Source organism: Panulirus ornatus, chromosome 5 (assembly GCF_036320965.1).
Source record: "Panulirus ornatus isolate Po-2019 chromosome 5, ASM3632096v1, whole genome shotgun sequence".
Classification (NCBI taxonomy): Eukaryota; Metazoa; Arthropoda; class Malacostraca; order Decapoda; family Palinuridae; genus Panulirus; species Panulirus ornatus.
In genome coordinates this window covers 40,305,648-40,321,068 of record NC_092228.1, presented here as the reverse complement: position 1 = coordinate 40,321,068, position 15,421 = coordinate 40,305,648, and the positions used below count along the sequence as shown (strand labels likewise).

Sequence of the window (15,421 nt, the reverse complement as noted above, 5' to 3'; positions counted from 1 at the left end):
TACATATTGGTCTTGACAAACCTAATGTTGATCATCCTTACAGATAGTGACCTGACCATACAACAGGAAAGATGTTGTGACCCCATTACACAGTGGGAGGAATGTTGTGACCCCACCACACACCAGGCAATATGTGGTGTGACCTGACCACACACCATCTCCAATGGTACACATTCCTCCTTCACGAAGCACATTCCTGACCTTGTGTGTGTGTGTGTGTGTGTGTGTGTGTGTGTGTGTGTGTAACTCACATGACAATACATTAAGAGATGCGAACCCTGGTCCTGGGCAGGACGTTAAAAGGCCCACTCCCAGAGCCCCACCTTGCTGCACCCCGTGACGTTACAGGCCACGACTATAAACAAACAGATGGTAACACTGAGGCCCTTCAACCTTAAGTGCCTCGGTAAACACCACCAGAAAGTGGCAAATCTGCTTCTCTTTTCTTTCTAACGTCAGATTTCAACTGATATAAAAGACATGGAAACGTAAAGTGCCAAAGATTAGCGGTGTAAGGCAAGAAGCAGACGTCACAATGGCCTACCATCTTTGAGCTCCCAACGACCATAATAGTGATCAAGAGAGTATTAAGTGATGCACCTAATGGTCGGAGCTAATGGTCGAGGGGGGGTCGTGCGCAAGAACAGCCAGCTCTTGGGAGTAGAAACTGAAGTGATAGTTACAAAACCTCGCCAGGTGTGTGGTGACAGCAATACCCCATCCATGGACGGACAAATCCTCCGGTACAATCTGTGCAACTCTTCAAGTGGAGAATTTTCGATGACAACCCAAGTCCCAGTTTCTTCAGAGGCAAACTTGACTATTTGTGTCACAGTGGGAGTTGTTTTTTTTTTTTTTTAAGAGATCAGACGCTACTGCGATGATACCAAGTTTGTTTACCGTGTTAAGAGGTGGAGTTACGAACAGATGAACGGAGGTGGGAAATTCGTGAAGCGTTTCAAGAAAACGAGATGTAAACAGCGTTGTAGAGGCATTAAACTCAACCAGGTTGCATGGGATACAGACACTGGATTCCCTAACATCTCAGATGAAAAGCCGAACTGATATTCAGAGAAAAACTGCGTGATTGAGGATGTCAGGAAATGTGGGAGTTACAGAGATTTAGAAGACTTGATAAGTAATAGCAGCCAAACAGAGCAAAAGGCAGTTAGCTGGAACAGTTAGAACGGTCCGGTATTCAAACACGAGCGGAAGAGACGAGCAAGCACAGGCGCAGGTACGGAACACCAGGAGGGTTGCCAGCTTATACATGCCTCGTTTGTGTCCAGAGATTTTTTTTTTTTGGATTTTATGGATGGAAATTCTAGTAGGAGAAGCGTCCGGTAGTGAAGGAATTGTGGAATTACCCATAACGGAATGAGATGTGAGAAATGAACCAGAGAACTGGCTTCATAAACAAGAGAAACGGAAGTGAGAACGAAACGAAAGGTAATACGACACTTTCTGGAAACGGTTTTGGCTAAACATCACAAGGACCCGAGAAAACAAGAACGCGAGAGGCTGTAGGAATTCCAAATGGATGAAAAGAAAAACGTCTCGCCTCACAGATAACATATCTACACTGATAATGGCCTGACGTGAAGGCCGAACATTCCAGGTGCTTTGTTTTCTAAACGACCTCGGAACCTTAATGGTTACGAACCACGCAAGGCGTCGTTTCCACTCCCACAACGACGACACTCGCAAGGCCATCAGAGACAGAAGCATCGCCCGGAGGGACAGGCCCACCCACACCCACCCACTCACCTTCTGCAGGAAAGTCAACATGCAAAACTCTGGTATGGTAAACCAGTGAGTGATGATTAACATTCACTATGCATAATGAGCATTTCATCCTCATTAACAACTTCGTATCAGTCCCATTTTTGTCCTTGTTTTTGCTCTATTTCAGTAAGGCGATACAAAAATTATCATTCTTTTTTCAAATTAAATGAGGTAACAGAATATCCATCATCTAAAAGACCTAGTTTTGCACTAATTTAACGATATCTACACTACACTCTCATTGTTTGTCCTCTATGAAATATGAGGAAAAAATAATATCCAAATCATATACAAACAATCACTACTGTTTTATTCCAGTCTACAGCGATGGCGTGGCTGTGCGATCTGATGCAAGCAAGGAAAAGAAATACTACCTGACGAATTCCTTCGTGTGTTGGTGGCTGTGGGGAAGCAACCTGGAAGCAACAGCAGCAACAGCAAAGCAGAAGCATCCGCTTTAACCATAAGCTCCAAGCTTGTAAACACTGAGCCTTCGGGCGCAGTGGTGAGGCTATTTCTGATGAATGTCACCCAATTACTTTCACTGTAAAAGAAGAAATTACATTTCTCAGTGCCGCCAAGCAAGCACAATTAGTGCTTATACATTTACAGTAGAAATTACATCAGCAGTAGCCCATTTCCGGAGCCCATGTCGTGAATAGAGCATGGAACTGAGTGAAAGTGTGTGTATGTGTGTGTGTGTGTATGTGTGGACCACACGTGTCTAACCAGTTAAGATCCAGTAATAACATCTTCCTTTTCTAACCAGACCCCAACGCGCCCCCTCTAACCACTGAACCACCGGTCACCTACCCTGACGCCAACATTCACGGTGAGTTGATGCCATCGACCGCCTGCCAACAACAACAAAGGTAGGCGGGGGCTGCCAACACGAACGTGCTTCCAACACGGGGGGCTCCATCGCCACTGGCAACAGCTGCACCTTACAACACAACACCTGCACCTACAGTAGTCCCCCCACAATGAAGTACACAATAACCCAATTTATCATCTCAAAAAATCATCCTTAATTGCCCTGGTCTCCACACCAATCACAGCCAGTACTGACGTAGTAATAACCCACAATTGCCCTCATCTACACCAGCAGTAGCAGTTGTAGTCTTTTAAAAAAAAAATGACCATGCAATGGCTCCTCAACTGCACTTGCTTTGTAGACCAGTAATGGCCAGTAATGAACCACACTAATGACCCTTAATCACCCTCTTAATGACCCTTAATAACCCTCTTCTGCAGACCAAGAGTATGAGAAGACGACAGATATACACTATGGGTACCTGCATGCTGTCATGGAAGATATTAATGGCGTCGACAACAACCTAGAACTTGTGGATGGACCATTTGGCTTCGGCTACGCCATCCAACTCAAACCTGAACTGCTGCAGGTGTGTGGGGGGTGGGTACGTCTTGTGGGAGGTGTGGGTTGAACAGGTGTGTGTGTGTGTGTGTGTGTGTGTGTGTGTTGTAGGGGTAGGTATATGGCCAGGACAGGTGTGTTGTGTGGGGTAGGTATATGGCCAGGACAGGTGTGTTGTGGGGGTAGGTATATGGCCAGGACAGGTGTGCTGTGGGGGTAGGTATATGGCCAGGACAGGTGTGTTGTGTGGGGGTAGGTATATGGCCAGGACAGGTGTGTTGTGTGGGGTAGGTATATGGCCAGGACAGGTGTGTTGTGGGGGTAGGTATATGGCCAGGACAGGTGTGCTGTGGGGGTAGGTATATGGCCAGGACAGGTGTGTTGTGTGGGGGTAGGTATATGGCCAGGACAGGTGTGTTGTGTGGGGGTAGGTATATGGCCAGGACAGGTGTGTTGTGGGGGTAGGTATATGGCCAGGACAGGTGTGTTGTGTGGGGTAGGTATATGGCCAGGACAGGTGTGTTGTGGGGGTAGGTATATGGCCAGGACAGGTGTGTTGTGTGGGGGTAGGTATATGGCCAGGACAGGTGTGTTGTGGGGGTAGGTATATGGCCAGGACAGGTGTGTTGTGGGGGTAGGTATATGGCCAGGACAGGTGTGTTGTGTGGGGGTAGGTATATGGCCAGGACAGGTGTGTTGTGTGGGGGTAGGTATATGGCCAGGACAGGTGTGTTGTGGGGGTAGGTATATGGCCAGGACAGGTGTGTTGTGTGGGTAGGTATGGGACAGGGTATATGGCCAGGACAGGTGTGCTGTGGGGGTAGGTATATGGCCAGGACAGGTGTGTTGTGTGGGGTAGGTATATGGCCAGGACAGGTGTGTTGTGTGGGGTAGGTATATGGCCAGGACAGGTGTGTTGTGTGGGGTAGGTATATGGCCAGGACAGGTGTGCTGTGGGGGTAGGTATATGGCCAGGACAGGTGTGCTGTGGGAGGTTCAGATATGTGTGTACTGTAATCTTTATAACAAATAATACCTGGAATGGATGCGATCGAATGCGGCCTCTCTTCACGTTCCTGGCGCTACCTCGCTAACGTAGGAAACAACAAAAAATACTGATAAAATCTATTCTAAATCAAAATTAATCCAAAAGAGGAAGAAAAAAAGAGTACCCTCTGTGTCTATAATGCCTACAACTACAAAAATAACTTCCTAAAACCATAGAGACCTCAGAGTCGAGATAGTTATGCAACCATGGTGCAAAATTAACCCTTCTGGCCCGTGTATAGTACTCATAATAGCACTAACCACCCCCCTGGCAGGGAAAACAAACTCACTAAAAGTTTATAACATTCTCTCTCACAAATTTTTATATAACAACCTTATGACTTAGCATTATGACTCCCTCCTCTTAAAGTACGTGGTCTATATATATTCTTTCTTTCGTACTACTCGCCATTTCCCGCGTTAGCGAGGTAGCGTTAAGAACAGAGGACTGGGCCTTTGAAGGAATATCCTCACCTGGCACCCTTCTCCGTTCCTTCTTCTGGAAAATAATAATAATAATAAAAAAAAAAAACGAGAGGGGAGGATTTCCAGCCCCCCTCAGCTCCCTCCCCTTTTAGTCGCCTTCTACGACACGGAGGGAATACGTAGCAAGTATTCTTTCTCCCCTATCCCCAGGGATATATATATATATATATATATATATATATATATATATACCTATGAGTCCACGGGGAAAATGAAACACAGTAAGTTCCCAAGTGTACTTTCGTATATCAACTGGCTTATATTTCTCTCTTGTGTCTCCCCTGATGATGTGATTATTACACGAAAGTGCACTTGGCAACTTATCATGTTTCATTTTTCCCCGTGGACTCATAGGAATATCTTGATCACGCGCAAAATTGTGATCCTTTCCAATATATGTATATATATATATATATATATATATATATATATAGAAAGCTGAGCCCCTTCGAGCCCACAGTGACTGCCTCCCTCCCGCAGTGCCAGACCAAGAGAGGCAACGCAGACGGGGAGAACTGTATCCACGACCCCAGCACCTGCACCCATGGGCTCAGCATCAGCATATGGGAGAAGACCTCCTTCACCCTGGAGAAGTTCTATGGAGCAGACACCGCCCACCAGTTCCCCGCAGCGTACCTCATCTCTACAGGTTAGGGGGGCCCCCGGAACATCATCATTCCCCTCCCTCCTCCTCCGGGGAGGGAGGGGACTCCCTAACAGCGATGACTCTTTAGTTTTCCCCTTGCGTTGCCGTGTGTAAACAAACCCCAAACACGGCAGCAGTAAGTACGAAAACCCTATCGTTATGAACACAATTAAGACACCTAACCTGCAAACGACATATGTTCTGTTGCTCGCCACTGTACCATAAAGTCCCCGTCTGGGGCACGATGTAATGTGTGTCCCTGTGTACCACACAGGAGGGGACACCATGGGTCACCCCGGGGTAGCGCTGTATCACCAGGGAATTCTCCTGGTGGGTCTAGTGTCCACGGGGGATAAGTACTGGATGAGCAAGTCGCCCGGATCCGTTGCCAACAACACGTGGTTCAACATTGGGATCCGCTGGGATCAAACGGACGGCCTCGAGGTAAGTCCCAGGTGACGTGGTCTTTATCCCAGGGTAAAAGGATGACCTGAGGGGGGAGGGAGGGTGTGACCTGATACAAGGTCGACCGCATGTTGCGTCTGCCTTACCATAATGGATATGTTCATGCGGAGGCATGTGGCTATGTGCTCCACATGGCCACATAAGACACGTGCCTCTCCACTGTGAACTCCACACGTGGATCATGCCGGCCACGTACTTCCACAAAGGCTAAAATGTTTTAATTTGTAAACATAAAATACTGAAGTATTTGCCTGTGTTATCAAAGGGACATTTATCAAACACTGATGGTTTTTAAAAAAAGGGGGGAGAAGATTATGTCTAAGGCAGGAAATAAAATGGAATACGTTACTGATTTGCAAATACGTACAGACTAATGCATCAAGAATCAGAGACACATCCACACTGTCTATACAAACCTCCTCTTACTGCGTTTCCTTTCGGCCAGGTGCTGGTGAACGACAGAAGGGTCAGCTACCAAGCTGAGGGCAGAGACAGTACGAGGAAGGACGCCCTTGATCCCCCGGAGATCATGCTGGGGTGTCACAAGCACGCCGATGCACAGGACTATGGCCATTTTCTGGAGGCCAGCCTGGACGAACTGGCCATCTGGCACAGGAGACTCAGGGACGAAAACACCATCTATTTCCTCGGTGGCTACGGTGAGTGACCGGCTTGGCACCACTTGATCCCACACAGGATTTCCCCTTACCTTTCACCACTGTCTCATCTCACTGTGCCGTTCTGCATTTTGCAGAGGGAGAGATCGAGAACATTGACGCGAGTGAGTACGAGAAGATGCTCAGTAAAACGGATCTGAAGAATGACCTTCAACATACCGTGGCGCTGTCGATACTTGCAGAAATGACCGCACCCTCCCTGGCAAAGGTCCAGGAAACTGGCAACCTAACCGAGGAGCAGGAGGAAGGTAAGGCACACACCTGCACCTCATGGAACGACACACGAGCGACCACGGTGGTTAAGGAACGACAGGAACGCACAATGGACCACAGGAAACGAATAGATCAAAGGTCGACGTTTAGAAAAAAATAACAAAATACTGAGGAATATCCTCCCAAACTATTGGTAAACGACAAAACACCGTTCAAATCACTTGACAAGCAGAATTACACCCTCCCAAACTATTGGTAAACGACAAAACACCGTTCAAATCACTTGACAAGCAGAATTACACCCTCCCAAACTATTGGTAAACAAAACACCTTCCAAAGCACTTGACAATCAGAATTACACCCTCCCAAACAAGTGACAAACAACACTTTACCTTCCTAAACATTTGACAAGCAACGCTGCAGCCTCTCAAACACTTGACAGCTCTACTGACTCGACCAGGTTTATAGCGAACCTTTCCGTATCAGCCCCGGCATACTGGACAGCTTGTTTAAAACCGAAATGACACACCTACATCACCTCACTACCGATGTATTCCTCTCTCTCTCTCTCTCTATCCCCAGCTGAAGCTGAACAGTTCCAGACAATCGTGAGGATGTTCAACAAATTGGCACATCCAGAAAACGTCCCCACATGTACAAGTGCGGAAAACATGAACAGAATGCAGGTGGGTGTTTTGCTGTGCTGATGTTTGAGCATGTAACAACAGATCTGGATAGTTTCATATAATGTCACAATCATCTATCCTATATTATAGACTAGGCTATCATCACACACCATGGCCGTACTGTTGATCTCAAGGGTCGTAACGTCGTGCTCAAGGGCCGTATTGCGGTATTCAAGGGTCGTACCGTCGTGCTCCAGGGTAGTGCTGCTGTATTTAAGGTCGTACCGTCGTGCTCAAGGGTCGTACCGTCGTACTTAGCGAATGGAGGCTAATATATTACTGTGTGATGAACTACCAGCCACAGTAACACCTTAACCACAACAGGATCTTGTAATAATCGCATAATCAAATAACCAGCTACATATCAACACATTATGAATTGCTATCAAATGTTCCTAGTAAACTTCTCAAACATTTTGTTACAAAAAATTCAAAATGGAAACGAAAACAGCTCCAGATGGTAAAAAAAACAATCAGGTTCTGAATACATCAATATAAAATATTGATAATAGAAATGTAAAGAACATAATGCAAGACCTAGAGTGAAATTATGGTACAATTACCGTTCCGGACATTCAGCAAAGTTTAGGTTAGGGTCGTTAAGCTACGTTTGTTTTGCTTGAAATTGTTTACAGACTAAAACCACAGACTAACCTGTTTTGACTGTAATATCTGACTCAAATCGTCATGAAGCCCTCTCAAAAGTGGTTGTTCATGCGATTTGCTCTGTCGTCATCCACCACTCTCCCGTAAATATTCTTTAACGACAATTTACTGGTCTACTATGCACCAAACATCTCAATTTGTGTCGTTTACCACACAATAAGGCCCAAAGCAGAACAACTGTTTGGAGGACACCAGGACGAACACGACGCACATACTCACATTGAAGTCTTGAATCCAACTGACGTCAATCTAATATTCGCGCCAAAATCGTTATGGTTCCAAAAATAATTCGAAACTTTTGTCTGTAATTTTCGACATGGGTTGATCTTAGACAAATTTTCAGTGTAATGGTAATCAAGGTCAATTAGAAAACACCATAAATCGTAAGTAAATATATAAGACCAACTACAATAATTTAAAAGACCGCTGTCGATTGACAAATCTATCGACCCAGCTGACTAAAATAACCAACTAATATTGTAAATTTTATCTCAATCACAAACTGAAATATTACACAAGCTATACCAAGAGCTTTAATATAATTTCTAGATCTTTTTTTTTGACATTCCAAGACATATTTACTTGTGTTAATGGTAAAAACGGAGGTATATTAAGTCATGGCAATTTACAACTGCATTTATATTACCTAGTTAACATATAAACAAATCAGTAGTTATACTAAAGATAAAACATTATCATCATAAGAAATAGTCCACCACAAATAGTTACACAATAGTAAATTATGGGAATTATATTGCCCTATATGTAGATGTCTAAATCTTGTGTATGTGTTTGTATCGTAGTAATGTTGCAGGGATGAAGTAGTGCAACGCTGGTACCATCTTACGACCGTGTCCTTGCCTTGCAGATGATGGCAGACCTGACCAGCAACATGTTGGCCTCCGAGAAGGCCAGTAATTGGCTCCACTCCGAAAAGGAAGGCGACGGGGGAGCCCTAGGACTCACACACACTCTCGATGGTTACTTGAAGGCCCTTGCTAAGTCCCTACACTGCAACAAAGGCTCTCAGCTCAGCTTCTCGGCCACAACACCTCGCCTGCGTAAGCTTGACTGGGTGAAGGGGGGGGGGGGGATAAACCCACCATAACGTAAGAGGTTATAAACTTTGATAATCAAGGGTGACGGTACGATCCTTCAGCACTACGGTACGAGCCTCCTCGTACCGTTATATTAAGTGATCGTGCCGTCGCATTAAAGAGGTTGAAATTATGACATAGGGAAATCAAGCGCTGAATGTCAACTTGAACAAAATATTACCGTACGAAACAAAATGGCCAGGGGGAAAAAAGTGTCGAAATACATGAACAGTTCATTTGCTACTTCCGCCAACGTTCTGTGTTCTTCCCACCAGTGACATTGTTCTTGTGTTCTTCAGACATCCAGATGAACAAGCTCCCGGCAAACATATTCAGGTCAACTGGAAGGTTTGAAGTGCCTAACTACACTGGTCAATCTGAGCTTCGGAAAACATGGGGTCACCCGTCCCAGACGATAGAAGGTAGGAGGAAATCCTAGTTCTCACCTTCACAAGGATTAGAATAATCAACGGTTTACTATATCAACGTAAAATATATGGAGAGAACAAATGCACGGAACATGGATTGTAGGGTTGTAAAGAGGCGGGTGGTTAAATGAATAGGCTTTTCACAAATAAAAATGGGTGGCATATGCTAATTATTAATGATAATGTCAAAATGGATTCCATGTAATAAGTTCGCTGATAGCTATAAACGCATGCTATACGCCATATGTGGTCACCGATTAACTATAGTTAGCAGTGAAATAAAATATGCATTTTTGTTACCATTAAAGATAAACGACATACGTCTGTACTTACCACATACCTCTTCCTAAATGTTTTGTTACATTTTCTTTATCTTCTCATTTCTGCTCTTGTGTCAAGTCTCGTGAACACATTCTCCGTCTCCCATGTTAACACGTATATGTCATGTTAACCATATCTTTCATGTCAACTCGGGTTAACGTGCATCTTCCAGTGCCCACAATCCTGTTCTCCGACTCACGCTGCCAGAGACGCAAGGTCAACGTCATCACGACGCTGTACAATAACTTGGACACCGTCCTTGTGAAGCCCGTGAAAATCAACCCTAAGTAAGTGCTGGTACCGATGTACCTACGTGGTACTAGTGTTCCTAGACGGTGCAGCTGTACCTGAGAAATTACTGTGTGTGTATGTGTGTACTGTTGTATCCACCAGGACCATCAGTCCATCGTAAATGAGTTCCTCTGTTTCGTTTTCCCTCGCAGAACGCTCAATGCCAAGGTGGAAAACGTTCTGGACTCGCATGTCGCAGGTGTAGACATTGTGAGTGACCAGGAGCTACTGCCTTCAGGTCAGGTCAATCCCAGGTTCCCCAGCTGCCTACCTGACCCCGAGAAACTGAACCGTAACATCGTGAAGTTCACACTTCTGCACAAAGACCAGAAAGTTACCTTACGTAGACTCCTGTTCCATGAAGGGGAGGTCGAGAGTGATGTATGTATCGCTGAGATCCATCTATCTACGTAATTCTATATCTCTCTGTCTTTTGAAAAGTAGATAGATGGATATTGATGACTAGGTTTGCCTTATCTATTGACAAAATACATAAAATATAAGAATTTATGTTTGGAACGTTTCTTCTCGTGAATGTAAGCATTCACACAATTCTTCCAATTTTTTTTTTTTACATACATACCAGCACATAGTTTCAGCTGTATATGTACAAACAAACATCGCTTGTCATTTATATGTATACTTATGAATATCAACTGTCATTTACAATGAATGTTATCCATTTTCATCACCCTTTACATCGTCCGGGAGCAGCTGTACACTCGTCACTGCGTGTGGTGGAACCGGGAAATCGGGCAGGATGGCGCCTGGGACAGACAAAGTTGTAGGGTAGTGGAAAGCACAACATATCACACCAAGTGCACCTGCAAACGTCTGGCCAAGTACGCCATCTTGGCCGAGAAAGTGGAACCAGTGGTAGGTTGGACGCTGCCTCTACGTACTGTTAACAGACTAGGCTGTTCCAGCTAGGCTGATGGGGGAAACCTAAGTTTGTTCCAACTACGCTGTTGGAAGAGCCTACGTTCGTTCCAGTTGGGCTGTTGGAGGAGCCTACGTTCGCTCCAACTGGGCTGTTGGAGGAGCCTAAGTTAGTTCCAACTAGGCTGTTGGAGGAGCCTAAGTTAGCTCCAACTAGGCCGTTGGAGAAGCCTAAGTTAGTTCCAACTAGGCTGTTGGAGGAGCCTAAGTTAGTTCCAACTAGGCTGTTGGTAAAGCTAGTTTTGGTGTACTAGGATGTTGGAGGAACCTAGCTTAACTTTTACGGACGGACTAAAACATTCTTATTGACTGGGCTGTTGAGGGAACCTAGTGTAATTTACAAATGATATACTTAAAAGATTAAAATATTCTACTTTACGTGTTGAGGAAAATATGTTTAGAAACAAAATATATACAGATAGCATTCATATTTTCAGGCAGTTCCTGATGAAGTAGGCTGGTTAACGACTACGAGGTATATCCTGTACGGCATCTCTGCTCTGTGTCTTGTAGTTTACATCGTAGTGGTGGCCATCGCTGGGTGAGTATGCTGAGAACACAAGTCTCCAACCGTTCTAACTTTACTGTCAACAAACATACTATTCCATATAGTATATTTCTAACTTATTATCGGCCTGAGACCTCGGGAGTACATTTCATGTGGTATTATCCTAAAGTATCATCCTCAGGGATCTGATTGATATAATCTATCATCCTGATCTATATCATTACAGGGGTCGTCCAACGTAATTACCCCATAAAGGGGTCGTGACATGTTATCACAATCTTTTCTCGCCCTGGGCCCTAAAGGGACCCTAGCATATGTTATCACCCTCACCCTGCACCTTAAAGGGGTCCTTCCATTTGTTATCATCCTCATCCAGGGATTCAGAAGGGTCGTACCATGTTTACATTCCAAATACTTCTAACGTAGGGACCTGAAGGAGCAGTTCCACTTGCTGGGGATGGCTCTGGCTGTGCTGGTGCTTGGCGGCAGCCTGTGTATCGTTCTTACCGATCTGGACTCCGTGCGTGACAAGCGCCACCTGTGTACGGCACTTGGAACCCTCGTACACTCCTTCTACCTGTGTGCCGGCGCGTGTGTAGCCATGTTGGGCCACGCCACCTTTAAGTGTATCACCGCAGGTTAGTACCAGAGTCTGATGCCTGAAGGTAATGATAATGTACGAGTCTAGGGGGCCTGGTGTGCTTGTGGTGTCGAACTGCAACTAGGGGAGGAGGGATCTCTCATGGCATGAGGTGATACATCAAGAGATTGGTCAATATTGATATAGGTAAACACAAGGGACTACCTTACCCGCAGGCATCATCGGCGGGAGTCTACGCCAGTATGGCTACCTGTCGGTGGGGGTGACGTTGGTGTCTGTGGGGTGTACGTATACCTTCTTCATGCACGATCTGGGCACCGATCCTCGCTGCTTCATATCCTGGTACAACGAACCCAAGATCTTCTTCTTCTTCCCTCACTTGATGTGCTGCGGTGTGGCCGCCTTCTGCGCCTTCGTCATCTTCTTCAACTTGCGCACCGCTGCCCTCAGGTACTCTGACAAACAAAGTAACCAGAAAATATTAACCCGTGATAACTACTGATAACGGGGAAATAATAATCACTAATCTAAAACACAAAATAATTCAGTGAAGGTTCTCAATATCCAAATATTCCGGCTCTCCAGTGGAGTTCCCCAAGGAACATTCCTTTCTCCTTCTCTCTGGTCAACAATAACACTTCTTCCCCTCAGGAGCAACCCGGCTGTTGTTGACTACAGATCCTTCAGTGTGGGGGCAGCCATCCTCTTCCTTTACTTCAGCCTGACCTGGGTTGTTGGAGGGGTGGCCTACCTCCGCCGTGACCTGGGCGTTGATCTCTACCCATTCTTCCAGATTCTGAACAGCTTGGTGGTTAGTTTTCCAGACAACGTATCATATTGGACACCTCGTCCTCTTGAGCTCGTCGATACGGCCCCTGGATAATGATGGTTTCACCTTTGACCTGACCCTGAAGGGTTAGGCAAAAGGTCATGCCATCACACTCTAGTGTCAAGCCGTCCTGCCCAAGAGGTTGAGATCTCTCATGATATTCTATAGAAAACGACCGTTTTCTAAGTGATGGAAGCTTTTGACCTATGGTTTCACTTGGTTTCAGACATGACCTTAAATTTTCAATATAATGCCATTCAATATAATAAGGTATAACGATATGTTCTTGTTAATGGTTCAAACTCATTCTTGCTATTGTTAGCAATAATAATAACGATAATAATTACAGTATGGCTTGTCATTAATGATTTTTTTCTCAATATTTTAAGTATTTGATACTAATAAATGTTCACATTAAACAAAAAAAAGACAAAACTTTCTGTAGCCTTTGATGAATGCTTCATATGGTGACCGTAATGTTGTGTGAGGCGTTTCAAGTGATGTGAGTGTTGTGTGAGGTGTTACAGTGGTCTGGTGTGTTGCAGGGCGTGGTGTTGCTGGCCTGTATCGGAGTGGGGTCGTCTCGGTTCAGAATGGTTGTCGCTGGTCAGGCTAAACGCAGGGTAAGGTCATCACCCTGGACAATTAACCCTCGTCTGATGTTACATCATATAACTAACTCCTAAGTTACCTGTTTGTTCGTTTGGTTGACCCTTAGGCACAACGTTACGATCCTTGTGCACGATGTACGACCAGGTGATCATACCCAAGGGTCATACCGTTGTGCTCCATGTGTTAACAACTTTTCACGCCAATTCTTTGTCTTCAGCAGCCACAAACCTATAGAGTAACTGTCACCTTAAATGCATGAGCTGTTGTCGGGTGTCAACAAGCAAGATTCACTCGTTACTATCACATAATCTCACATGTTTTCGCCTGGCAGAGAGAGATGTTCATGAGCTACAGACGGCGTAACTCGGGAGACGATCTGCATCACCCACAGCAGCAGGTTGTCCCTGACCACCACCACCCCAAGCTGCCGGAGTCCCCAGCGTACATCCGACCCAACACAACCCAACAGCCATCCAGCCCTTCCGTTAGTACACACAGACACGCCACCTAAAAAGGAATATCTGAATTAGTTTGCAGGACCTTAAAGAGTCTATGACTTGACTATAGCTTCATTTTAATCTATATTTTGTATTATATTGTGTGAAATAACAAGAGTTTTTTTGAGTCGCTGAAATGATCGTGATCTTTGCAGATGGGTAGGCCAAGGTCCAGCAACTCCCTCTTCAGCTATTACTAAATATGAAGGATGAATGTTGACAGGAAGGCCAGAGTCCTACACCCCTCGAGTCAGCCTCCGTAGGATAACAAAACATGCTCATAACGTCCTCACCCACACATCCTACAATTACCACGACTTTTAGGCCAGGAAACCTGAGCTAGGATAAGTGAAGGGTGCTTTAGTGTGTAATGTTTACCTTCAGTAAAACTTACGATGCATGAAGTTTGGATCTGGAACTTACCATCAGAACAAGATATGTTTACGGTTCTACATAATATCAGTCAGTCTACTTACCTTCAGCATGTGTCTACTTACTTTTAGAACAAGCTGCGTTAATTTAACACTGGAACAAGTTGTGTCTACCAACCAGAATAGATTTTGTCTGCTAACCATCAGAATGAGAATTTACTGACTTATTTTCGGGAGTAATTATGTGTACTAATCATCAGATCCAGATGTGTTGCTTCACCATTCAGTCAAAATGTCTACTTACCATAAGAACAAATTATCTCTGCTTATTTATTTTATTTAGTAATGTAACTTTATGGCATGCCACTGCACACTGCTTGTAATCACTTTACATTCTTTTGAAATGTTACGTGTTTAGTGAAGTAGTTAGGTCATATGCAGACAACATATTAACAAAAAAAATTGGCATATTAAATCAAAATATATATTATGTGCTTCTTGATAAACACGTATCGTAGTCACTTGTTTCATTTCCCTTATTTGTATTACTTGTCTGACACTAATGGTATGTACCGTACAAGGTACATTCACGATACCTAACTGCTGTTTACCCGAGAAAATATATCTTATCATATACTATGTGAGATAAATTCATCTGGATTACCCATGTATAATAGAGCTCCAAGGATTCAGATCCTACAATAAAAACAAACCTGAAACAACTATATATTTTGCCAGAATAATCATATATATATATATATATATATATATATATATATATATATATATATATATATATATATATATATATATATATATACAGAGAGAGAGAGAGAGAGAGAGAGAGAGAGAGAGAGAGAAATTGACCTTATATATATATA

At 44.4% G+C, this 15,421-nt stretch overlaps 1 protein-coding gene across 1 annotated transcript; it reads left to right on the top strand.

The window, feature by feature from the left end:
* Nucleotides 1-301: 301 nt before the first annotated feature.
* On the top strand, nucleotides 302-15,057 carry LOC139748695 (adhesion G-protein coupled receptor D1-like). Its single transcript, XM_071662012.1, has 19 exons — nucleotides 302-2,617; nucleotides 3,040-3,188; nucleotides 5,174-5,342; nucleotides 5,614-5,783; nucleotides 6,250-6,463; nucleotides 6,559-6,729; nucleotides 7,277-7,380; nucleotides 8,915-9,107; nucleotides 9,443-9,565; nucleotides 10,065-10,179; nucleotides 10,336-10,564; nucleotides 10,898-11,059; nucleotides 11,560-11,663; nucleotides 12,057-12,268; nucleotides 12,447-12,681; nucleotides 12,883-13,042; nucleotides 13,606-13,683; nucleotides 14,004-14,156; nucleotides 14,325-15,057. The coding sequence occupies exons 2-19, from the start codon at nucleotides 3,093-3,095 to the stop codon at nucleotides 14,367-14,369; spliced, it is 2,733 nt and encodes a 910-aa protein (XP_071518113.1). The 5' UTR covers nucleotides 302-2,617; nucleotides 3,040-3,092; the 3' UTR covers nucleotides 14,370-15,057.
* The last annotated feature ends 364 nt before the right edge of the window (nucleotides 15,058-15,421 follow it).

What these genes read in the sequence shown, in the direction of transcription:
- LOC139748695 (XM_071662012.1), top strand. Translation starts at nt 3,093, where the DNA reads ATGGAAGATATTAATGGCGTCGACAACAACCTAGAACTTGTGGATGGA. An exon ending in CTATTTCCTCGGTGGCTACG is followed by an intron (nt 6,464 to 6,558) that starts GTGAGTGACCGG and finishes TGCATTTTGCAG; the next exon opens with AGGGAGAGATCGAGAACATT. An exon ending in GTAGTGGTGGCCATCGCTGG is followed by an intron (nt 11,664 to 12,056) that starts GTGAGTATGCTG and finishes CTTCTAACGTAG; the next exon opens with GGACCTGAAGGAGCAGTTCC.